Source organism: Aspergillus alliaceus (assembly GCF_009176365.1).
Source record: "Aspergillus alliaceus strain CBS 536.65 unplaced genomic scaffold BDW43scaffold_67, whole genome shotgun sequence".
Classification (NCBI taxonomy): Eukaryota; Fungi; Ascomycota; class Eurotiomycetes; order Eurotiales; family Aspergillaceae; genus Aspergillus; species Aspergillus alliaceus.
Genome location: NW_022474750.1, coordinates 143,935 through 168,238, shown reverse-complemented (window position 1 = coordinate 168,238; position 24,304 = coordinate 143,935). Strand labels below are relative to the sequence as shown.

Here is a 24,304-nt window from a genome sequence, read left to right as displayed (position 1 = left end):
AATATGCCCAGGACTTATTAATATATCATATAGGATTGTCCCGCTGTACTGCTTGATTTTGTCACGGGTAAGCCTTAGGCTTAAGGCCCTGATGGCAAGTTGCGATACTATATATACCGCGCCTGGGAAATCAACTCCAATCGGAGTTGATCATAGTGGATCTTTTTACCTAGTGGAAAGATCCTACGTATTGAATTACTAATCCCAGGAGTAATCCTTTAACGTAACCGGTAAGCGACCCGCACCTGTAAGCAACCCGCACCCCAACCGCCACATAAAATATTAAAATGACCAAAACACCATGAATTTAGACTTCTATATAAAAATAAGTATTTCTATTGATTCGGGCAGTGAGTGATTTTATGACCCTGTACACCACAGCCAGAACATTTAGGTGGGGCGCGCCTAGAAGCCGATTCAGTAGGCAGAGCCCTATCTACCTGTATGGCTTCATCTGCTTGATTTCGGCGCTCTATAAGAATTCGGGCTTCAGATACTGATATATCTTCCTTAAAAATAATCTGTTTAGTAGAGCGCTTTCGCTTTTTAATCTGTCTTTCATTTTCAGCCTGACTTTGCTCAAGTTAGTGCTTCAATATTGTTATATCATGGAAAGCTTGTTCAGCGCCTTTTATTATTTAATTTAGGCGAGTTTTAATAGGCAAATCAGGACTGCAATACCGATTCTTAAGCAGTTTTTTAAAGCTAGATTCTGACTTCTCTAGCTACTTGACTGTATAAGGTGTTTTAGGCGCTGAGCTGCCCTGGCTGCTGGGTTTACTACCCGGAGATATAGGAGTCTTAAGCTAAACTGTCAGCTGAGATAGAACGCACTCAGGAGACAGAGAAACTAGGCCAGTAGCTCTAAAAGCACTATAAATATTGCTGCTGGTAAAGGCCTCTGTATAGGCCTCAGGATATGCATTCAGGAAATCAAGTTTATCAATATAATTAAGTCCGCAGCATATTTTAGATTAAACTAGATCTCTGTACACGCGTTTTAAAGGCGAGAAAACAGTAATATCAAGCGGTTAAAGCTTATAAGAAGCATGCACAGGCATACAGATTAGTATAATATTATTTTCTGCGCAGATCTGATTAAATTAAGGCGTTAGATGACTATTATGGCCATCTAGAATAAGTAGACAGTATTTTCCCATAGATCAGCCGGTAGTAAGAGGTATAAAATGATTCTGTAGCCAATATAGACCAATATCATTGCTTGTCCAGTTATTAGGACTAATCTTAATTCTTTAATTAGAAGGAACCTTGTTATCCTCATACCAAGCCTCTATATATACCTTGCCTTTAAAAATAATACAGGGAGGTAGAGCCTATCTATTAGAATATATATATTCTATGGCAGTAACCCATTTCCGGTTCCCTGGCTGCAATAAAAATGGCTTGCCTGGTATATCAGACCTAGTAATAACTTTAGCTACAGCTATCAGGCCCATTATAAATCCCGTTTCATTAAAATTGTAGATATCACTTGAAGCTATGCCGTACTTCTGAATAGCTTTATTTACCTGCTTAAACCAAGTATCTAGGACCTTAGGATCCTCTACTTTAGCACGGTGATAATTATAGCGACATGCAAAGCAGATTTTAAGCTCAGGTATATACCTAGTAAAGTTATATACCCATTTCTTCCCTACAGTAGTAGGGGGAGAAGTAGTATTACGCTTTAAAAGCAGGATATTGGCCATTTCTCATATATATGTAGGCTGAGGAGATGCTCCACGTTTATCTAGTAATAGAATCTATTCTTTAAGCGATTCCTCTTCACTAGAAGTCAATTTATAAGTATTAACACAAGTATCATCTTTAAAAGAGACTCCTTTTAGGCAATCATGTAGGGTAGAAAAAGGTATATTAAATGTCTAAGCTGTCTTCTTAACGCCATAAATTTCATTATTTTTTAAAGCCGATATAGCCAGGAGGATCCTGCCTTCCTGCTCAACACGTGATTTTGAGGATTTAGGCATTTTTGGTGGTATGGCTGATGTTTGAATCACCTAAGAAATTGAGGCGCGTAGAAAACGCGGTTGGGGTGCGGGTTGCTTACAGGTGCGGGTCGCTTACCGGTTACGTTACAGATTTACCCACTTGTTTAGTAAGCAAAATATGATCGGTATATATAAATCACATATTTTAGTAATCCAGTGGACTAAGATATTCTCTTGATACTGATTAAGCACTTTATTTACAGGTATACAAGTTATATATAACTTTCTTTTATTATTAAAGCGGCCATGGAGTGTGCAATATAGAATCCCAAATTCTTGAGTGAATTTCGCGATATTCAGTTTTTTTTCATGACAGGCAGCTTCAACAGCCTTGTTTACATGTGTATCATTAAATTTAGGAGTTTTAGGCATCTGTGGCAGTTTGTATAGATTCATAAAGATAAGGTGTTGTAATTCTTCCTCTACGCTGCAAATTCCTCTACGCTGCCAAACACCCATATCGCGAAGGCGGTATGGGTGGTTGGGCCGGCACTAATAGTTGTAGTTGTAGTTGTAGTTGTTGTTGTGTTTTAGGTCAGAGCGCTAGATAGTTACCTTGAAAGCTGGTAAGCACCTCCGTACCATCCGACACTGATCAATCCCCATGTTAGTAAAACCTTTATAATGTGCCGTTTTCTGTTTTAGAACCGAATTGATGATCCGGTTTTGGGTAGAATCCCCCGAAAGAGTCAGAAAGAAGCTGTTTTGAAAGATACATACTCTTGTAGCCTATGAAAATCACTCGTAATCTTCGGGATAGCCTAAACGTCAAAATGGAGGAGGTAAAGTCATCAGCCATTTAGCTAGTATATCTTAATCGTATCCATCATTGGGTGCAATGATAAAGGTCCCTGGGCACACAGTGATTCTGTGGGCTATTCGTACTCACCGTAGAGATAATACTCAAATCCAAAAGAACGATAAAGAAGATAGAGATTATACCGAACAGGGCCGCAAAGAGCCTATATCCGCTGATATACTCGTCATCTTTCATGCCAAAGTCATCCGGCGAGGTAGGAAATGCAGCGATTTCAGGTAAGGCCGGAGCGGTTCTTAAGGCGGTTGACCTTAAACCTTCCTCTTGGACGTCATCTTGCGTATGCACAGGTTTCTCGGGGTCCGGACCTCCATCCGGTACGTTCATGGTTGTCTCTGCTGGCCCTTCTGCTTGACGCTGCTGTATATTTTCACGAATCGACGAATCGAAGTCGACGGCAGCGACGATCGTCCAGCTCCCGAATTCAATTGTATACTGACGGAAAGTAGAAATTAGGTCGATGACGACAGGTAGGGTATATAGCAATTTATTTGAGGGGAAAAGAATAGAAAATTTAAATATTGGAAGCGTTTCGGTAGGGAACTCCATTAGAGAAGGGGGAGGAGGGTGTGAACCCTACCTACAGATTGCATCCCTTCTTTTCATTCCGACAGGGCTCGGAATATATCTGGGGTTCATCCCGAGTGGAGTAAATTTACGATTAGGAACCGGCAGGAACTCCGATTTCCGCTTTTCGTGGTGTCGTTAAAGAAACCCCCTTCTTCTACCTCTACCACTGCTACTAACAAGCGGAGAATAGGCTATGGTCAAACGCACTGATTTTGCTCACCATGAAAAACACCTCCAGGGATATGATCCGAAAGAATGGCAAATTAATCTCCTGCGAACCATGTCGCGTCTCCAAAATTCGGTGTGACCATCAACACCCGACGTGTAGACGATGTGACCTCAGGGGTTTAAGTTCCAAGGTACACCCTCTTCTGCTTCAGATTCGGATTCGGATCTGGATCCAGACGTGAAGGTCAATAAGGCGCGGACTGACAGAGAGCCTTACAAGTGTTACTACCATCCGGCCCCCTTGACTCGACCACGGAAGAAGGCTCAGGCACCTCGCAGCGTGTCTCCAGTTCACCCATTGTGTGAGGATGATGAGGTCCTCGACGTCTCTACCAACCCTGGTGACAGTATCGTGCCAACTGGGCCTCAAATGGATCTAACCCCTACCTCCCAGCCAACCTACTTGGGATCCACCAGCTTTATGTCAGCATTTCATCATGATCAACAGTATCTGAGTCTCTCTATCCCGAAAATTACCCATACATCCACCCTGAGCAAGGCGTGGAGTGCCGACTTCACTCACGTTTTTCCCCGACTGGTGCAGCTTTTGCGCCCCCTCAGACTCTATGAAGATTTAGTGACCGACGAATACCATCGAAGGCCGTTCACGGTGATTCCAGCTCCCCTTGTTCTTACTCTCTTAAGACTGCTTCGAAGCCACTGGGACCGGAAGGGATGGCCACAGGAGGGTTTAGCATCCCGGATCACTCAGAACACGGCCACTCAATTGGTCAAGGTTAAAGCGAACATGACGACGGACCAGTTTTACCATTTGTTCACGGGTGTGAATCTGCGATGGGAGTTTGTCGGCCTTATATTCGCCCTTGCAGGACTCGGTGCTAGTGTGTCGTCTAGCTCTCCATTGCTCTCTCTGAATGGAAAGAATGAACTGAGCTCAGAGGCTTTTGCTATGGAGATGGCGGCAGCAAGTCGTGCGTGTATTGAAATCTGCAGACAGTACGACAATGTAAATGACCTGGTGGTATGGCTGAACTACACGTACTTCGTGTTGGCATCGAATATAATGGGAGAGACAAGTAATGCCGATTTACTTTATAGGGTTGGCCCGCAAACGCACAAGGCTGACAGAGAATAGGCCATCAGATTTACGCGCAATTTGGGGACTTAGTCTCCTATATCTATGCCATGGGCCTACACCATCCGCAACCTGCTGAGTCCTCCATCCCACTCTTTCTTTCGGAGGCCCGCACGAGGGTTTTTGCAGCATCATATCGTACCGATAAGAGTCTCGCTATTTTTCTGGGAAGGCCTCCGCGACTTCCCTACCATTATTGCGACGTGGGACTACCCTTGGATATCGATGACGATAATCTAGTCCTGGATCATCTGTCCCTCGACAAAACTATAAAGCAGCTTACACCGGATGGATGGGGTACTTTCGATGGTGGCCTTCGCCCTGCCACAGTCATCCGGCTACGATACATGATAGCGATATTGCGAGAGCAGGTGATGGAACTGTCCTTGGGGCGTGGCGCCGTTGGTTCCAGACAGAATGAGATTCAGTAGGATGAATAGCGTAGAGGACTTCTCTCTCAGTATAGTGAAAGCTAATATGCCTGTAGGATCACCTATCAAGAGTGTAAGCGATTATGGGATAGAGTCCCTAGTGAGTTTCATTACAACAAGCACTGCTGGGGGTTTCTAAGCCCGCACCTGTCCGTAATAAGCCTGGTCATCCACCTGGAATACCTCCATACAGTGTTTCAAGTTGAGCGTATCCGTTGCAGTGAGAGCCCGGACGCCATAACCGATCTTCTCGACTCGGCCATGCAAATTGTCTCGGCAGTCACCGACTTCGCGAAGCACCGCGATCAAGAAAGTAGCATCCGGGGGCAGTACACGTGGATTGTATGCCACTATTACCTGTATCCATGTCTGTTTTCTTATTATCTGACTTGTTGGGATCAACTAGTTTCTGTTTTATGCTCTCCCGGCAGCAGGTGTTGTTGCCACTGAACTCCATCGCTCTACGGTGTCCGGGGTGCAACTACCATGTTCCACCCCTCGGTCCAGGATTATCCGTGATCTTAGCTTGCTTGCCTCCTGGTTCGAAAGTGCTACTCTACCGACTAGTGACACACATCAGGCGTGCGTGGAGGTCACCAAGGTCATGATTAGGCTTTTGAATAGTACATTAGATTATCCATCGGGCGGGCAGATAGGAGATGGGTCACAACCCGGTATAGGCATTTGTCCTGCGCCGAACAGCAGTGAGCGAGCCGGGGATAGTTCGAATGCAATTGGTGAGTCCTTGGATGCCTACGAACAGAGAGAGACAGCACAGAACATGGACGCGCTTGAAACAAGTGAAGATTTCCTAAAATGGCTGGACGAGCTGGGGTTGGACACAAGCATCCCTGAGATTCTTAGGTACCAGTAGCATGCATTGACTATTAACCGAGTTCCATAGGGGCTCTGTGGCAAGATATGTGGGCACATGAATTGAATCTATTCTTTATACCCTAGTACACGATGCACTGCACCCTCAGTGGGTATCCAAGCCTTCTGATTGGCTTCATATTCTCGCGTGCTCCTGTCCCGTGAGGTGCATGGCAATTCAATAACACTTTCTTTCCTAATAACAAGGTCTGTTGTTTTCCTTCTTCCCATTCAAGATCAATTACAGGAAACAGATAGGCTGTAAGATATTTAAGAATAATTCCTTACTATATTAGTTAGTTACTATCTTTAAGTATTATCTAGAATTTTATACCTGCTAGGATATTTCTGTTCCTTTACTGATACTAAGAAATATATTTAGAGCAGAATAATATTAAAAGCATCTCAGATATTTATTAAGATTATAAAAATAGTTAGCAGCTATAGAGGATGATACTTTCTTAAAGAATTATCCAGATAATAATGGACCACAAGACTGGACAAGGTAGAATGGCTGAGGACAGCTATTTCTAAAGGGGGGTGTGGTATAATATACAGAGTAACATGATCCTTGTTTATTCTGTTTGTATTCAAGATAGACAATATCCCACAGAGCTTCGCTTGTGGGATATTCTCTTCTTCAACCAATTCTCTCGTATTAGAGCTACCCAATTAGATCAGTTTATCTACATTGGCCTGAGCCGTCACACAAGGTGCCAGTTATGGATATACTATGGCTGTATCCTTATTACCCAGGGGTTTGGTCCTACTGGCCCCAAAACCGAGGTCTACAATGCAGAGCTTATACGCGCAGTAGAGGGCCTTAAAGCCGCAATTAATCAACCATGTATATAATTTGCCACCCACTTAACTATCTTATTTGATAAGCTAGCAGCAGCCAGCCTACAGGCAGATAACAGACCGGCTCCCCATCGGCGTGGACTTACAGACACCTTCTAATTGCTTTCTATACAATAGAAGAAAGCTCCATTTCTTCTAGGCTTGCCATATAAGCTCCTAGAGGTGCGCTGGATTCCAGGTCACTCTGGGATAGTAGAGAATGAACTAGCAGACCAGCTTGCCAAACAGGGTGCAATAATTAATGTCTCCTATATTTTTCTCTCTTCCTTATATCTCAGGCAGGAGACAAAACAGCAATTCCTGCAGATTTATCTGTAAAAGTCTATCCTGTATTTTCCTCAGAAAACCTACGGTATGCTTTGAAAACAGAGCCTTTAACAGGTCAAGCTGTAGATTCCCAACCCCTAATAGAGATTAACAGGCAAGAGAAATAGAAAGTTGAATCAATACTAGTCTCCCATCTATATTGGAAGCTTCAATATCATCTTAAGTGGGCCAGACATGATGATGATAATACTTGGTATCCGGCCGGCAATTTCAAAAACTCACCGACGCTCGTACAAGACTTTCATGTGCGATATCCAGCCCTACCTGGACCCCCTTCGAGGCTTTCAGACAGGCTACGAGAAGCGGAGAGTGATAAGTTCCTGACAGACCATGCCGATGATAATAGGCCAGCAACATGACTGTGGGCAGTCATCTACCGAAGAGGGGGGTAATATAATAAACTTACCGAATGTCCTAATCACTGTTTGCGCTGTTGGTGTTGTTCATACTGTTTGACTCACAACTCCCCATCAACACTGTACACTAGTGGTGATCTGTTTACCTTTTCTTTCCTCCTTCAGTTTAGTCTTCTAGTATGAACCGGCGAATAAAATCGTTCCCTATTCATTGAGGTGGTCAAACTCCACAGCGCTCTTCCTCGGCCGTGCACTCCGTAGTTCTATGAGGTCCTGCACATTTTCCACACATGTTGTTGGAATTTTGCATCGCGCTTCCTTGTGACCGCATTTCTGGCAGTTTTGGCATCTCACCGGTCTTTACTCCTCGAGTAATGTCTCTCTCTGGCCTACAGAGGTGCTTATTCTAAAATACAATCCGAATATCTTGACGTACACAATATCGTCCGGTTTCGGACAAAATGTGGCATCGCCTTACATGACTAATCAGGGATTCATTTAGCTTGTATATACAATGACCGATCCAGGTAGCCAGCAAATAGAGATCCGAGAGCGGTTCCTTGTTATGAATGCTTGTCCAGTGGCAAAGGTAACATAACAATTGTAGTAGCCTTGTGAGTAGCCACTCTTTTATGATGAGACCTGGATCAAGTCGTATGGGATGGATCTAATCGTATTCCTTCAAAATGTAAGAAACTATGTCTGGAGAATGAAGCGCTACAGGACAGTGAACATCCCCGTGGATATCCGGAACAAGATGGGATGAATCACTGACTAAATATACCTACCATGTATTCAAAGCAGAAAGGGCAGTGACTGGGTTCTACTTGAGGTGAGAAGGAACATTAATCATGCAGGGAATACATTGTTAATGATTCTGCACAGTAACAAGCTGGATCCTATGCGATGCCTCTCAAAATTCCTTTACAAGAAGCGGATATGGTTTTATAAGTACAGTGGCTTCGCACAAGGTGAGCCAACGACTTCCACCAGTTAGCAGCTGCAACCACAAGCCTTGCAGCCCGTTGACGCACAATCGGAGTCATCCTTTCCAGGCACACAGTCTGCGTCAGTACTGCAAGAAGTCCAGGGGCCAGTTCCACCAGCATGAGCCGTCCAGCACCATTGACCATTGTTTCCACATTGTTTCCAGCAATATCTATCTTTGGAGCAACCGTACGGAGACCTGGTCCAGCATTTTTGGGCGGCGAATACGTTGGCCAGTTCCTTGGCCATAGGATCATCGTTTGCGAGTTCCTCGCTCTTAGGAACAACACGAGAAAGCACAGCACTAGGCATGGCTGCAATCAGCAGAAGACCAAAGTTGAGCTTCATATTCACGATTCTGAGAGACATTAGCCTTAATCTGTCATATCCAGGTGACTCACTTACTTGTATTTGGGTATATCTCTTTGGCACTGAACTCGGTGGGGAAATATCTGTTCGGAACAACGAGAGTTGAGAACTGATGGAGGGTATGCCGACTACGGGGAAGCTGAGGTCGTCATATTTATATTATTTTCGTCGGGTATCTTTAATGAGTGCATATCATACTACTGGACTACGCCCTCGCACTGTAGCTAGGTCTAACCCTAATATGATTAGGATCAAATTCACTAATATTAATGGATGTAACCCAACAGATTCTGGGAGGTAAATTATCGAATTACAGCCAGTAGGCTGGGTAGGCTGTGTCCAAAGCGATTACCCTTGAATGTTGCACTCTCTACTTTTAGCCTGGCATACGGGTTCCAGGGGAAATGGCCCACACCCCGAAGAGAAGCTAATAGCAAGTCCGTAATACAGCATGGAGTAAAACGAAACTACTAATACGGCAAACCTTCCGGGTTATGGGTCGAATATTTGCTACTCAGAATCTTTAGATTGCTCATTGTGGCGTAGCGTCGATGCATTTCTGTTCTAAACGAATTTACTTACACGTTGACGGGGGTTAGAGGGAGCACCGTATAAGCATCGGTAATCAAGCCTCTAATTAATGATAGTAACTAAGAAACGTTTCCGGTTATAAGTCAACTCCCGTAATCCTGATTTTTGCTGAGCTTTTTATTATGGTCAGGACCTCTCATAAACGTCAAAGGAGCCGTTGAAACCCGTTCGAGTAATGGTCCTGATCACCCCTGGGCACTCTAAGCAGTCCGTCCATCATCGAGATAATACACATTACCTATCGAATGTCTCAGTCTCGGGGACCAATAATGGTGTCTACTAAGGTTGGTTGCGGTCCCAATTGTACACCAGGATATGCATGTGCTAGGTTATGCTACCGATGTAGATCTGAGGCAAAGTTGTTAGCCAACCTATACTTCCAACAGGCTGCCATTAGACCATGGACACCATTCATAGAACTGTTTAAATGCTCCAGCAGCCAAGTTATATGTATTGACTCATTGATCAGGCAAATTGCCTGGGTATTTGTTAACCGCAAACTAGGGTAAAGATAGATCTACTCTAGTTGACTCCAGTTGACTTTGGTAAGAATGTTAGGGCCGGTCCACCTACAAGGATTCGAATCCTTTGGAGCGGTGAGGCCTTCAAAGCACCGTCTTACTAAAATAGCCTAGTCTTGAGGCCAGAGAGACCTCCGATGTAGCCACCCTCGTGAGATTCGTAGTAGTAAGCCACTGCTAATATAGCTACATCTGAGCCTAGCACCCCTCCAGGGGTGCCTCCAGGGGCTCCTCAAGAAAGCCAGAAATCCCGACGGGTTAACCGCGATGATTGAATTCGTATTTTAGCTTTATGAGATGCTGGATTTACCTATTACCAAGTTCAATATACGTCCCAGAATGAGCGAATGTCTCTTTGAAAGCCTCCTGGTCAGCGTCTAAAGCTATTCAAAGGGAATATAGAACATATTATTGCTTTTATTACTTCATTAAAATACACGCACCAGTTATCTTACAAAAAAGTTATTGAAGAACTTGATCTTCCAGGTAGAGAGACTGCCCCTACACGAGCACTTAAGAAGCAAGGTTATACCTGATGTAAAGCTCTTTGAAAGCCGTCTTTATCAGATTAATATAAGTATATATATATGTCTTGCCTGGGCTCTTGAGTATGTGAATTAGACAATTAAGCAATGAAATCGAATATTTGGTCTGATAAGATTTGGGTTACTTCAGGCTTCCATACCCGAATCCGGGTCTCTGAACGTCTTCTCCAAGAAAGCGTGGATAGATGATTTTGGGATCTTTTCGTGAAGATTTAAAAGGCCCTTGTCTTTTCTGGGCGAAATAATTGGAATTTATAAATGCAGAGATATACTGCGAGTGAGCTGTATCTATTATTGATAGATGCATTCGCCTGATTCAGCAGCAATGTAATTATCTTTCTTTTATACAGGATGGAGCACCTGGTTATAATAGTAAATAGACTATAAAGGAGCTTTAGAAGCATGTAATCTATTCTATTTCTTGGCCTGCTTTCTCACCTGATCTGAACCCTATTGAGATAGTGTGGAATTTGAAGATAGATTAGATTCAGGAGAAATATCTAGATGACCAGCAGCTATCCTATAATACTCTATGAGATATTATACGAGCTTCATGGGAAGCAATTCCTGCGGACTTACTAAACGGTCTTATTGAATCTATGCAGGCTAGGTGTCAGGCAGTTATAGAGGAGGAAGGTGGCCATACGAAATATTAGATAGATTGATCATTTGATAATTCTGGCAGAATCCAAAAGGATTGGGATCCTTGTAGGCCCACCCGTACTAACATTCTTACCGGAGTATTTTCGGCCGACGAAAAAGAGCTCCTCCAGAAACCTTCCAATTAATAGCCCCACCTAGCGAACCACTGCACCTCTTATGGTCGCAGGTTTATCTAGAAGGTCACTGCCAAATGTGGTAGGTGTTGCTTTTGATCCCTACTTAGCGCAAATTTGCTCCATAGTACCTGACTCGCACGCCTCTTCACTGGTCCATAAGAAAATTTGGTGTTAGTCCTCTGTTATGCTTGGAGGTGAATATAGGCTCAAAGCTCTTCCCTCCTTATAGCTCTCAAGGAAGCCCTTACTCTTATATATAAGTACAAGAGTGGAAAACCGAGCTGTGAGTGAAGTACTAATTTCAGAAGACGAAGCTTCGCAAGAACACTTACAGCCCTGACGATCGACGTGCCTATCTCTTGCCCGAACCCTAGTCTAATGATCCTTGTAAGATCCACCCTTCCACTGCGACGTTGTCGATGCATGGGGTATCTACGGTTACCAATTAGCAGTCCAAATCCTTCGCCGAACCACGCCGATCTCCTGTCACATCATGGCATTCCAGTGGGCCTTTCCACTATCTACTCCGGAGATAAACCCATTTTTCTAAAACAAAGCTAGTTGAACGCCTAATCACGCTTTGTGATCTCTCAGAACTCTTTCAAGTGGTTTAGTGTGCCAAGTTTCTCCGAGGGTATACCGTATTTGAGCAGCTAGTGGCGAGGCAGAGCCAGAAACCTATGTACTAGTACTCAACACGAGAACTCAACATGGGTGGTCTTCCTTTACGTCAATCACATGGTCAACTTGAGAATACACCACACATTCCCCACGAGGCTGTCTCATCTATCTACGAAAAGCTTGCCTAAGACCGACTATAGATATAATATATCCTATAGGTCAGATTCCCTGTTAACCTCGACTACTGTTCAGCCAATATATACTCTCCAAATACGTTCGATTCTATGCGTACTCCGATTCTGCGTTATGGTAGGTTGTAACTGTAGGCGCTTACTAGAACCACAACACAAGGGAACAAGCCACTAAGCTGGAATTCAATATAGTGAAGGGAAAGTAATACAAAGTTCTCTTCAACATGGACAAAGAGACATAGCCTCAGGTAAACATTCGTCCTGTCTGGGGCTAGGCATCTTGATTGGTATCCATACTCATCTCTCAAAAGTACTATTCGGTATTAGCGATTGTGAATCTGGGCTACATATATCTGTGATTTGGCTATTTTTTGGTTCATGGATAGAACAGTAGAATGAGATGAGAATGGATTGTTGTCCCGTACGGACCGTAATCATAGATTGCCGTTCCACTACCACGGGGCATCATTACCCGTAGCCATTCGATGAGTATCGGGATTGGCCTCAACGAAATTAACAATATCTTTCAGGGCAGCTTTTGGAGCACCAGCATCCTTGTACTCGTCCATCGGATAACCATATATAAACCCATCAATGCCGGTTTCACGAAGGAGATACTGGACCATTTCAGTATCACCTTCTGCACTAGTCCAGCTAAAGACCTTTCCTAATGTGCCCTGGTCTCGTTTCCAGCTTCCATATCGGAGCTGTGGATATATATCGACCCCCTGATTAAGCCACGAATCCCCAAAATCCATAACTCTCTGCTGTGCAGGTATATTGATGCCAGTGGTGTTATAGAAGTGCAAGATACTATTAGTCTCACCACTTAAGACAATGGCTTCATTCGCATTTAAGGTATCTCTGATCACTTTATACCCACGGCTGTTGGCAGTTTGGAAAAACCCGTAAAGCACACGTATACCTGCAGGTTCAAGAATATCACGAGCTAAATTCCGTAAGGCCTCAATAGAACAAGACCGACCCTCACGACAAAAGTCTGGATTCTTAATATCTAGCCAAACAAAGGAGATATCAAGGCTATGAGTCCATTTTTGTTGCGCAATAAATTGGAACAGCTCTTGTACAGTAGTGCCTGCACTGAATAACCTCCCATCATGGTCTGCCCACCAGTCAAAGTACCATGCTGTTAAGTCGACTTCCAGTGCGTTCGCACCATGAGAGGATGCCGCGGTAACAGCTTCCTTTCTGAGGACCCTGTGTGCGATCGCGAATATTGGTCTTTGGGTGGAAGAAGCAACCGCTAGGCTAAGAAGGCAGGTTGCACATAGGGCGAGAATAGCTGCCGACGGAGATGGCATTGTCAAGGATACTTATTCAAAAGCCATGTAGACGGTGCACAAATAGTGAATAATAAGATCTTGCCCAATGATAACTCCGACTTCTAGGCAATTTATAGGTGTGTAGGTGCGTATGTATATAATCTGGTGAAGAATATATTTCGAGTAAAGACTTCTGTGGGCAATACAACATCATGCAGACCACCTTTTACCAGGGATATGGTAAGATTAATCAAGGGGACATTCACTACGCGACTGAATCAGTCATGGGTCTCAGTGACAGAGTTTTCGCAAGGATGCCTTTTGTACCACCTCCAACAGAGTCTAGCGACTGGACAAAATCCCTGTCTTTGTTTAATTGTATTTTTAGTGCCACACTAAATGCTGTAGTAGCCCTATATTAAGGTGACCCAGTTGCAGGGTTCCGCCAGAGCTCTGTTCACGACCATGCCACAAATTCATAGCCAAGAGCCTCCACAGCAGGTGGTATCTCCAGCACGTAATGTTTGCCTCCACATGGGTTGATTTACGCAGTATTGGTAGTAAAATTCCCTATTTAGGGTAACCGCATTGACCCCCCCTGGAGACTCTTGGCATACTCGTAGCACCACAAAGAGTTGGTCGATCGCTTCCCACTTCGTATAAGTAGCAATAAGGCCAACAGCATATGAAGGCCCGATTGGGCCTCCCGACATAGCAAGTGTGACGGCCAATCAATATGATGATATTGGTGCTATCAATCTAGAATTACAAGCGTGAGGAGAAGAAGTGTTGTGGGGGCAAGTTATGTACAAACAGCGCAAACAGCCCTCGATTCGTCACAAGTAACCGTCTCTTAGGTCAGCAGCCCCACCCGCCCTTCGGCGTGTTGGTCTGCCTCGCCTCAACGCAAATTCCCATCTCAACGCAAAAAAACGAAGCTATTCAAGCTCCTATACAACATCGCCTTGAGTATCTATCCAATAAGGTAGCCTAGGGCCTTCCTTATCCACCTGACTAGCTTCTGTACTAGGCAGATCCCCTGTATCTGCCTGTTGTGGTGATTTATTGTATTCCAAAGTTCCCGTTTTTCCAATCTGCCTAGGATCCTGTAGTCTTTCTACCTCAGTACAACCCGCAATTCGGCATTTTGTATCATATACAGTTAGTGGCTATTATGTCAGATTCTTCTCTGTAACTTCTGTCTGTCTTGAGGCTTTCAGTGTTGAAGATATTGTTATAGATTATCTTTAAGCTGAGCGGCTAGTTCAGTGGCTTCTAGTAAACTCTAGAATACACGGTCGAGGCATTGTATAAAGCTTTGATCAAGCTCTGGGCTATTATTAATAAAGCTCTGTACTTTCCTAATATTTTGACAAAGTTCTTGTATTATAGATGGCGGCGATAAGCTTGATCGTGATGGTGATGGTGTTATAATTATCCCAAGTCCTGGGGTAGTGTTACGGGACGAATAGATTGTTCTGACCTAAGCGTGCCTATTGAACAAGAAGAAATAGCTAATTGACAGGAAGAATGTATTGTACGAAATATTTGTGTGGTAAAGGCTTGGCCGTGATGCCTTAGGCAGAGCATCCCATGATATAGGGCTGCCGGTAAGTCAGTATGTATGGTTGCATCGCTAGGGCTGCAACAGACAAAAATGCGTTACTACCTCAAACTCCCTATCTTCTCTAATAAGATCATTACCAGCAAATCAGGTGAAACCAGTGCTCTACAAACTGCGGGGTCTCGAGGAATGAGGACAACGGTTATTCAGGCCTCGATGAACCCCAGCATGTTTTGATTGCCATCATATAATACGAAGGAAGAATATGTAATTTATTTACCACGTATGCGTAGATATACCTTAGGCATGAATTGGGAGCTGACAGGCAGAATGGGAGCCGCCAAAGTCACCGCCCTCAACCATCTCATCAGCCTACTTACTTACTTCTTACCTAAAATGTATTTTATGAGAGTATCTCCTAGGGAGCCAGAGAATGAAGAAACGAGTTTGATTGCTGCCCGAAAACATCAGAGCCCTAGTAGCGGTTTTCAGTTGGCGAGTGACACAGGGAAGTAAGTCATCTGTAACAAGTTACCTGCAATCTAAAAGGTCTAGTATGTTTGAAGTTTTTCCTCTTACTACTCCATTATCTATCCCTCTCCCTCCTGTTGATTGATCAGTTAAAATCAGTTGAATGAGCTATACACCTATTGATCCTATCATTAATTGTGTCTATGAACAGAAACCAGCTATCTTCAATAAGTTAACTGTACTGTTGTGGGCCCTCTCTTTGAGCTCTCAGAAATCTACCCAGAAGACCTCCTAAGTGAGGCTATTCAGAGGTTACCCCTCCTTTGAACTAAAGGGGAAGGAGCGAGACATCATTAATATATTGGAAATAATGGAGTTGGACCTGCCTAACAAGTCAGTAAGGGCCGGAATGGAAGGCGGTATGTTATCTAATAGACACGGCCTGAGGCAAGTTGTAATGATGCCGGGGGGATCCATTAACCTGTTCTATGGTTGAATAGATAGTACTGAAAATCCGAAATATTTACTTGAAGACATTGAGTACACTATTGAATACTTGGGCAGACTGACTGAATAGAGAGATTAAGACAGACAAATCCTTTTCTAACAATATCTAAAGAAAGGTGCCTGAGCTTGGTTTAACCAGCTCCTATTCTCTACTACTGACAATTAAAAAACATTGCGGAATGTGTTCCTTAAGAGATATAGACTTCCAGAGATTAATGAGGCTACACGCTTCTTTATTATTACTTGAAAGATTACTATATTGGCTTAGCAGCCTGCTGAGTCAGTTACTGTATACTTAACTCAATGTAAGGAGCTTCTTGAACAAGCAGGGCTAACAGTTATAAATACATTCAGCCTTTATATAGTTAAAGAACTGAAGAACCTGGATCAACAATAACTTATTTAATTTACTCTCAAGTATAAGCAGAACTATGATTACAGAAATACAAGGGCTCTAATTCTATTAGTATATAGCAATATCCAAGTACAGGAGAAGAAGGCTATTAAGCCTCCCAAGATCATCTCTATACATAGCCTTACCACTGATGAGTATGTTATACAATTGTTACTGGTGTTGATTCAGTCAATACAAGCCCTGCTGAAACAGCATACTGAGACCCAATCCAAAGTAAGTCCACCAAAGGTTGACCGTATTACAGGAAGGACCCCAGGAGATAAGCTGACCTGCTGAATCTGTGAACAGGCTGGATACTTTGCCTTTAACCAGGCCTACCTGAACTATAACCTGAACATCAAGTGCTTTAGCTATAGTCAAAAGAGCCATGTGTCCTATAGTTCTGCATATCCAAATAATACCTTGAACACGGCATCAAATACTGCCTCGCAAGCTAAAGACTATACTGAACTGAAAGAGAAGGAACAAGCAGCCACGCCGGCCATGTATATTATCCCATGTTTACCCGAGATACGCATCACCATGGCCGCGCAGAAAAGGTCGGGACCAACAAACAGTAATAACTGAGAGCAACTGGTAAGAAAAGCCCCGAGGAAGAATCCAGGGATCAGTTAATCAAATAAGCCCACCCCTGCTACATAAGGGGAACTATCCACCCAGGCTCGTGAAATACTGTTAACCTACACTGCCCAATAATCTGAACCTGAAATTATCTTTGATAGTGCCGCGGAAACTGATAATAAGATAGGAAATGTCCCTACTGGGCCAGACAGCCAGAGAGCTAGTCAAGCAGGAAATGAAATAAAACAGGAGAAGATCAAGCTGAAGAAGATAAAGTTATCAGGCCTGATCTAAGCTGTAGTCAGAAGTAAAAGACTATTAATAATAAAGCTTCTCAGTAATATAGAAGTGATTATTAAACTCAATTAACTTTTAAACAAGTCAGTTAATCTTAGAAAGAAGCTAGTGTGGATATTGCAGTCAGCAGTCCTGAGATATTGATGGAAGCCGGTTACCTGCCAGTTGGCGGGCCAAGCATCCGCGAAAGAGAAGGGCAAGAGAGCAGTGCATATAGCTAATACCGCATTTAATCCCTATGTCATGTTAGAGATACTGGATGATAATGGAAATTCCATGCTGATATACGCAGTTTTATGGATCTAAGAATACAAGATCCCGGCTATATTGCTTGACAGTGGATTATTGATTAAGCTAATCGCCGAATGGCTCCTTAAAGTATTCAAGAAACAAGGGATTCAGTTTAATATATATATAGATAAGAGAAAGGAAATTAGCCTTACTAATAATACCAGGACCTGCCTTATCTAGTATATCCACATGCTAGTTAACATTGCAGGCATTGTAGCTGAGGTGAAATACTATATTATCCTGGCAACTATATACAGTATCCTGCTGGGCCTGAGATAGATATGCCGGGTCTGTTTCTTTTGTGACTTCAGAACAGGGATTATTACTTGTCGGGAATGAGATAGAGAATCATAACCAGTTAAATACCAGCTAGCCCTGATAGAATGCTTGGAGAAGTTACCAACCGTGGAAGACCTGGATAAGGATCTTTAGAAAATTATCAATGAGAATCCTAATGAGGATCTGGAAAACTAGTATCTCTCTCTGGAAGTCTCCAGCTAGAGGAGAGAGATACAGGTCCAGAAATGAAAAAGAGCCAGGCCACAGAAGTATATATATCCACTATTATATTAAATTAGAGTATTGATAATTTTGACTGCCAAGTGTTTAAAGTGATATCTTGTCTAATCTTTAAAGCTCCTTTCCTATTATTACTATCTTAATTTTATATATCATATCCATTATGCAGCGCGCGTCCATTCTTAATTGTATTGCTTACTTACCAAAACCAAAGAGATAATAAAAATAAGGATAAGAATACTGGTCCTGAGGAAAGATTATACCGGCTGAGAAAGAGTGGAAGATTTCCAACTGATTGATACCCAGTGAAGAGGCCAATATCTAATATAGACCAGGCTATAGTCAATGAATAGTTTAATAGGTCTAACATTACAATTAGCCCAGCTGCCAATACTGAAGAAAGAGTCCAACAGGTGAAGTGGCTATTCTACATGTAGAAGAATTGCTTCGCGAGGATATGTCATGATATAAAGGCTACTGATATGGTCAAGCACTTAATTAACCTCATGCTGGGGACTACACTATCCAAGTTGAAATGCCTGAGATACACACATCACGAGCGGGAATTTGCCAATAGGATTCTTCTGAAGATAAAAGAGACCAGAGTAATTGGATAGATAGTTACTAATTAGAGAGCTTGTACTAAGTTTTCTCTAAAGAAGCCTGATTTAATTAAGCTGTGAGTTGTCAACAATTTTATCTCTGTTAATAAATGGATAATAAAGAGCACATACCCTATCTACTCTATAAATAAACTTATTAATACAGTTATGAAACTGAAGTTCACAGTGTTCTTTATCTCAGATATATTATGGAGCTATTGGGCGATCCTGATCTGAAAAGGCAATAAATACAAGACTGGCATAGTTACTCTGTATAGTCAATATATGTATCTGAGGATGGGGATGGATTTAAAGAGATTAATATACACTTATTCACAATTTGCGGATCTTATGTTTGGGCCAATATTCCCGGTGGAGCCAGGTGGCCAGTCATTCCCTTCCCTTATAGAAGACCACGGTAACTATGGATTTTATCTATTTATCAATGACTATGATGCGGAAGTCACAAGCTTTAAGATAATATTCTACTTTCTGTATAAAGAATACTTCCCATGCCTAGTTTTTAGATCTATTTACCTGAATAGACAAAAGGTTCATGCGTTTATAAAGTCCCTAGTAATGGTTGGTTTTGAGGGATTAAATAAGTAAATTCAGTTATCTATAAGGCATTATAACTGAATACTTAAGTAGCCAATTCCAAAGAACAGGAAGAAGCTTAATACTTTCCTATGGCTAATTCCTTTCTTGAGACACTTTATACCGGGATGAGCTGATCAGGTGCTAGTGCTAAAGCAGGTATACTTAGAGAATGTCCCGGCAGAACTATATAAACTAAAGATCAAGAGAATAAAGCAAGAACTTGACAATTATAATACTGATCTGGCCAAGCCAAAGGGAAAGAGCTAACATGTGAAACAAATAACTGTATAGATAAAATAGATTAAAAAGGAATAGACTTAAAAAGAGAAGCAACAGATCTAGTTTGACTTTATTAAGAAAGTGATTGCTGATAATACATGCTCAGGCATTAATTATAAACTTTAATTCTACCTAATTATAGATATATCCAAAACAGGCCTTAGAGAGGTGCTCTTTCAGTTAAAGGATCTATCTATAGAGACAGAAGCTGGCCCATTACACTGGTCAGCCAAAAGAATAGTCATGTTCTTGTCCTTCCAACTGAATAATGCCAAAATATGGTATTCAAATCCTGAGCATGAATGCCTCACAGTAGTCCGATGCCTGGCAGAGGTTAGATAGATTATTACAGGCAGTAAGTTCCCTACTATAGTGTATACTGACTATATTGCCCTAAAGGCTATCCTAAATAATGGGACAAATAACTAACGGATCTAATAGTAGGAAAACAGACTTAGAGAGTATGACTATATTATATACTACCAGGCTAATACAGACAATATAATAAGTGTAGTGGATAGACTAAGCCGGATGCCAACCCGCTATTAAATTAATGCAGTTGCAGAGAATAACCCGGGCCTGATAGCTGCGACAGTAATTATATATAAACACAGGATACTCTTGACAAGCCTGCACCTATCCGGAAAGTATAGTAAATACAAGCAATCCCTAATATATAAAGGGATTGTTGAATATCTCAGCAATAACCAGGCCTATCTAGCGAATCTGCAATACCATGAACGGAGGGCCCTTATTAGGAAGGCCTCGCAGTTCTGCCTTATTAACAACTATAAGGAAATAATGGTCTTCCAGGAGAGAAACAGGGAGACAAGCCGGTATATTATTGAGAAGGAGATTAGACATGTCCTACATATCTTTTACAATGACCACAGACACTATGCAGACGCCATTACGCTGGACTTAATAATCAGGAGAGTCTACTAGCCAACACAAGTGAAGGATATTAAGTATTGGTATCTGACCTGCAATATATATCAGCGCTTTGCCAAGAAGAACTTATCAAGTATATACCTGCAGTCCTAATAATTCAAGCCCCTTATAATAATAGAAATAGACTTCCTAGGGCCAGTAAACCTGCCTTACCAATCTACCGGGTCACAGTATATTCTGGTTGTCATTGATTATTTTACAAGATTTATTTGGGTATATCCATGTCCACAGGCAGTCCAGAAAAAGATAATCTATATGTTTAAACAGCACCTGGAGCCTATCTTCAGATAGCCAGCCAATATATTTAGTAATAATGGCTTGCACTTCACTGGAGAGAAGCTTGCAGGAGTATTCTACAGCCAAAAGATATCCTATATTACTGTGCTAATCTCCCACTCTAAGTCAGTCAGAATAATTGAACGAGCGGTCCAAACCATTCTATCGGTTCTCCAGAAAATATATTATAATAACATTTCTAACACTGCGCAGTGGGGGCTAGTAATTCAGGACATGGTACTGGATATTAATAGAAGATTAATACAGGTTCACGGATATATACCTGCGGAACTGTTGATGGGATTTAATCCGCGAACCAGGCATTATAATATATCCACTATTCCTTTTATGACTGAGCTCCTGGATAGATGGGGCATGGATAAGGGCTTAAACCTGATCCCGGCATATCTGATTCAGCTTTATCACATGATATATTCAGAGAGATAAACCCTATTAATTGAAGCTATTGCAATTAGTAACACCGCAGTCAAGGAACGGGAAAGGTTAAAGGGAATACCCACCCTCCGGGTTAGGAACCTTGTTCTTGTAAGGGATTTCCAGAGAGACAAAGTGCACGGCTGTAAGCTGGATACTAGATGAATTGAACCGCGACGTGTGACTAAAGTAAATAAAGGAGGGAGGACAATTATAGTTACTGAATTATACTATAGGCTAGGACCCTGCCAGGGACCACAAAAGTATCATATAGATAACCTGCATTTATACCATTAACATCAGTTCGATCCCTTTCAGTGAGAGGACAGCTCAGAGATACCTGCGCCTGCCCTGATAGTTGATTGAGCATTGATGACGATGGCCACATTTGCAGGGCAGAGAGCAGTAATCCTTGGAGAGAGATGACCCTTGAAGAGGGAGATGGAAACTGGGAGAAGAAAATACTTCTGTCGGGACGACAGATTTTCAGTTGTGGGATCCTGACAGGCAGAATGGGAGCCGCCAAAGTCACCGCCCTCAACCATCTCATCAGCCTACTTACTTACTTCTTACCTAAAATGTATTTTATGAGAGTATCTCCTAGGGAGCCAGAGAATGAAGAAACGAGTTTGATTGCTGCCCGAAAACATCAGAGCCCTAGTAGCGGTTTTCAGAGCTTACGCCGGCCCGTTCCGCCGCCATCCCGCAGTTGTGAGTTTCGGTTCATGATACCGAAAGTATGTTGCATCAACATGACCTCGACTACCAGGTGTTGCCATAATAGGGATATGTCAATGGAATCATTAGTCTACGGCGGATCCATCGCTGCCGTTAGTATACCTCCCTGCTCAACTGTCCAAGGGAAAGGTTATCCGCGGCGAGACCACTCTACATTCATTCTCATAATTTGTCACAGATCAAATAGCGATTCGGCCTGATGACCGTACAGGATACCCAGACCCAGGTGTGTAGACAATCGGCCACCGATGAGGAATATCAGGCCACACGACAGATTGGGTTCAAGGGGGATTGTGAATCCTTTAGGCATGGAGCCTTCAGCTATAAATTAGCGAATCGTTAGTAGTAGTAGGAGATCAAGAATCAGTCTCCTGTCTGAATAGTATCTATTGCCTGCCTTTGACCTCCCTCTTTCTTTTAGCCTACGTACCTTACCTAGTTGACAGGTTCCTCTACCCTGAATAGTAGATACCCTTGACATAATTCATACAGCAATGAACCTTGGCAGCCCAGGGATGCAACCATACATACTGCCTCTGCAGCAACTGCTGATATATATAACATATTCTAGTACAGTATTTTTTCTTGATACTCAAGAATAAAATTACTGTCTCTATATTATCTATATATAAAGTTGTATAAGTTGTATATAAATCTATCCAAAAGAATATAATAGTCTATATTATTTTTATTTATCTTTAATATATTCTCTTTAGAATCTTATAATCGGCCTCCTGTTCCGATTCGCTTTGGTTGCTTGTTAGGCGGTATCTTCAGAATGTGCCAAGTTCTCCGTACGGCGATTTAATTATTCCAGGCGACTGAAGCGCTTCAGAATACATATAGTGCTAATGTGTGGTTTTGAACTACTGCCAGGCTGCCGCATGAAACCGGAACACGGAAACAGTCATCATAATGAACTAGCTTTGAACGCCCCGTATAGCTAAATGAGAGACCAGGCTATTGAAGGGTACAAATGGTTAAGGGATGTATATACAAAGGAGCATACAAGGTAGAAATTTAGTACCAAATGTCGCATCCGCTAGGATGTCACCTGCATCTGTCTGTTAAGGATCCCTAGTGGTTACTCACTCCTACATCCCCAGCCATCAGACGACAGTGCACACCTCATTCACCTATGTCATGACAGAGCAGGAGGAACCCGCTACTCACGGTTGATATATTATAGAACATATGCCGACTCTTCGCCGCAAAGTCGTGATTAACGCGCCTTGAGTTATGCCTACACTTCCCCCCTTTCCCACCACCCTCGTATTGAGTAGGTACAGGGAAAGTCGCTATGTTTAAACATCAGAAATATTGGGCACAATAAGGGATAGTTTCAGTGGCCAGCCAATATTACTAATTAATTAGAGAGTAACACTTGAATGTCCCAATATACCCTTATCAGAACAAATCCCGTTTTAAAATAGATATCCCAGCATATGCAAGCTAGAGGTGTCTGATAGCTCTTTTATCTAAATACTGATCTGGCATACTTTCCTCCACCCTAAAGCAACTTGCATCTCATATCTTCTCGCAGCCCAGCCCAGCCCACCCAGGGAAAAAGGGCAGATGGAGCCATCAGTCATAAAGGCAGCTTTAGCGTTTAATAAACTAGGGTGTAATATCAGCTCTATCCGGTGTAGGCGAAAGTTCCTTTTCACCAAATTGCGGCAATTTATCAATCATCATCCTTCTTTTGTCATCAAGTAGTTCATGGATATGTTTGTTCAACCAGAATCTCTTCAGGGTCGAGGGTTCAATACTGCCCGCTCCTGCAATCAACCCAAGGCATCTGCCCGGCCCGGCGTTGCATTCACATTGAAAATGGCTGCACCATCTTCCATTCGGTGCTCGGGTAGAAGAACGTTAACTCATCGCCCACGGAAAGAGGGCGGTCCTCTGAAACGCGAACCTCGAAGCGAGTCATGTCGAAAACAAGACTTGGATTGCAAGAATGGTTGCAGTAGACCAAGTCGGAGTTTAGCTAAATCCTAGAGTTCTTTGATGTAGCAACCGTTGTGTAGGTATCATGGTCAACGAAAGTGGCGGCGGCAATCTTGGTGAAAAGAGCGCCAGCGGGCAGGAAGATCTTTGAGTATGCAGACGATTTGTATGGCTTGTTGCCCTTGACGACTTCGATCTTATCTGGGTGGCTGGGCTGCTCCCAGAATGGTTTGAATTCGCCCATTGTTAATAAGTACTTGAATTAAAATTCACCCTCGAAGAAATAGCACATGGGCGGATTGGAGTCTGGAAAGGAGTACGTAGGAGCAATTCCTCCCGCTTTATATGACTACCTGCAGTTCTATGAAAGATTAGGCCTATTGTAGAAATTGC

At 42.7% G+C, this 24,304-nt stretch overlaps 6 protein-coding genes across 6 annotated transcripts; 2 read left to right on the top strand and 4 right to left on the bottom strand.

The window, feature by feature from the left end:
• Positions 1-2,790: 2,790 nt before the first annotated feature.
• Positions 2,791-3,222, bottom strand: BDW43DRAFT_291659 (uncharacterized protein). Its single transcript, XM_032043645.1, has one exon. The coding sequence runs from the start codon at positions 3,151-3,153 to the stop codon at positions 2,836-2,838; it is 318 nt and encodes a 105-aa protein (XP_031895149.1). The 5' UTR covers positions 3,154-3,222; the 3' UTR covers positions 2,791-2,835.
• Positions 3,223-3,549: 327 nt separating this feature from the next.
• BDW43DRAFT_219769 (uncharacterized protein) lies at positions 3,550-5,218 on the top strand. The gene is made up of 3 exons (XM_032039386.1): positions 3,550-3,755; positions 3,845-4,661; positions 4,721-5,218. The coding sequence occupies exons 1-3, from the start codon at positions 3,618-3,620 to the stop codon at positions 5,149-5,151; spliced, it is 1,386 nt and encodes a 461-aa protein (XP_031895148.1). The 5' UTR covers positions 3,550-3,617; the 3' UTR covers positions 5,152-5,218.
• Positions 5,219-8,513: 3,295 nt separating this feature from the next.
• Positions 8,514-8,903, bottom strand: BDW43DRAFT_316053 (uncharacterized protein; the record flags this gene model as incomplete). Its single annotated transcript, XM_032048192.1, has 2 exons — positions 8,514-8,551; positions 8,603-8,903. 2 exons carry the CDS (start codon positions 8,901-8,903, stop codon positions 8,514-8,516), a joined length of 339 nt encoding a protein of 112 aa, XP_031895147.1.
• A 2,547-nt stretch (positions 8,904-11,450) lies between these two features.
• On the top strand, positions 11,451-12,406 carry BDW43DRAFT_291655 (uncharacterized protein). Its single transcript, XM_032043644.1, has 2 exons — positions 11,451-11,620; positions 11,669-12,406. The coding sequence occupies exon 2, from the start codon at positions 12,099-12,101 to the stop codon at positions 12,345-12,347; it is 249 nt and encodes an 82-aa protein (XP_031895146.1). The 5' UTR covers positions 11,451-11,620; positions 11,669-12,098; the 3' UTR covers positions 12,348-12,406.
• Positions 12,407-12,513: 107 nt separating this feature from the next.
• BDW43DRAFT_291654 (glycerophosphodiester phosphodiesterase family protein) lies at positions 12,514-13,721 on the bottom strand. The gene has a single exon (XM_032043643.1). The coding sequence runs from the start codon at positions 13,492-13,494 to the stop codon at positions 12,625-12,627; it is 870 nt and encodes a 289-aa protein (XP_031895145.1). The 5' UTR covers positions 13,495-13,721; the 3' UTR covers positions 12,514-12,624.
• Positions 13,722-23,578: 9,857 nt separating this feature from the next.
• Positions 23,579-24,155, bottom strand: BDW43DRAFT_304021 (uncharacterized protein; the record flags this gene model as incomplete). Its single annotated transcript, XM_032045525.1, has 3 exons — positions 23,579-23,795; positions 23,833-23,951; positions 23,982-24,155. The coding sequence occupies 3 exons, from the start codon at positions 24,153-24,155 to the stop codon at positions 23,579-23,581; spliced, it is 510 nt and encodes a 169-aa protein (XP_031895144.1).
• Positions 24,156-24,304: the final 149 nt, after the last annotated feature.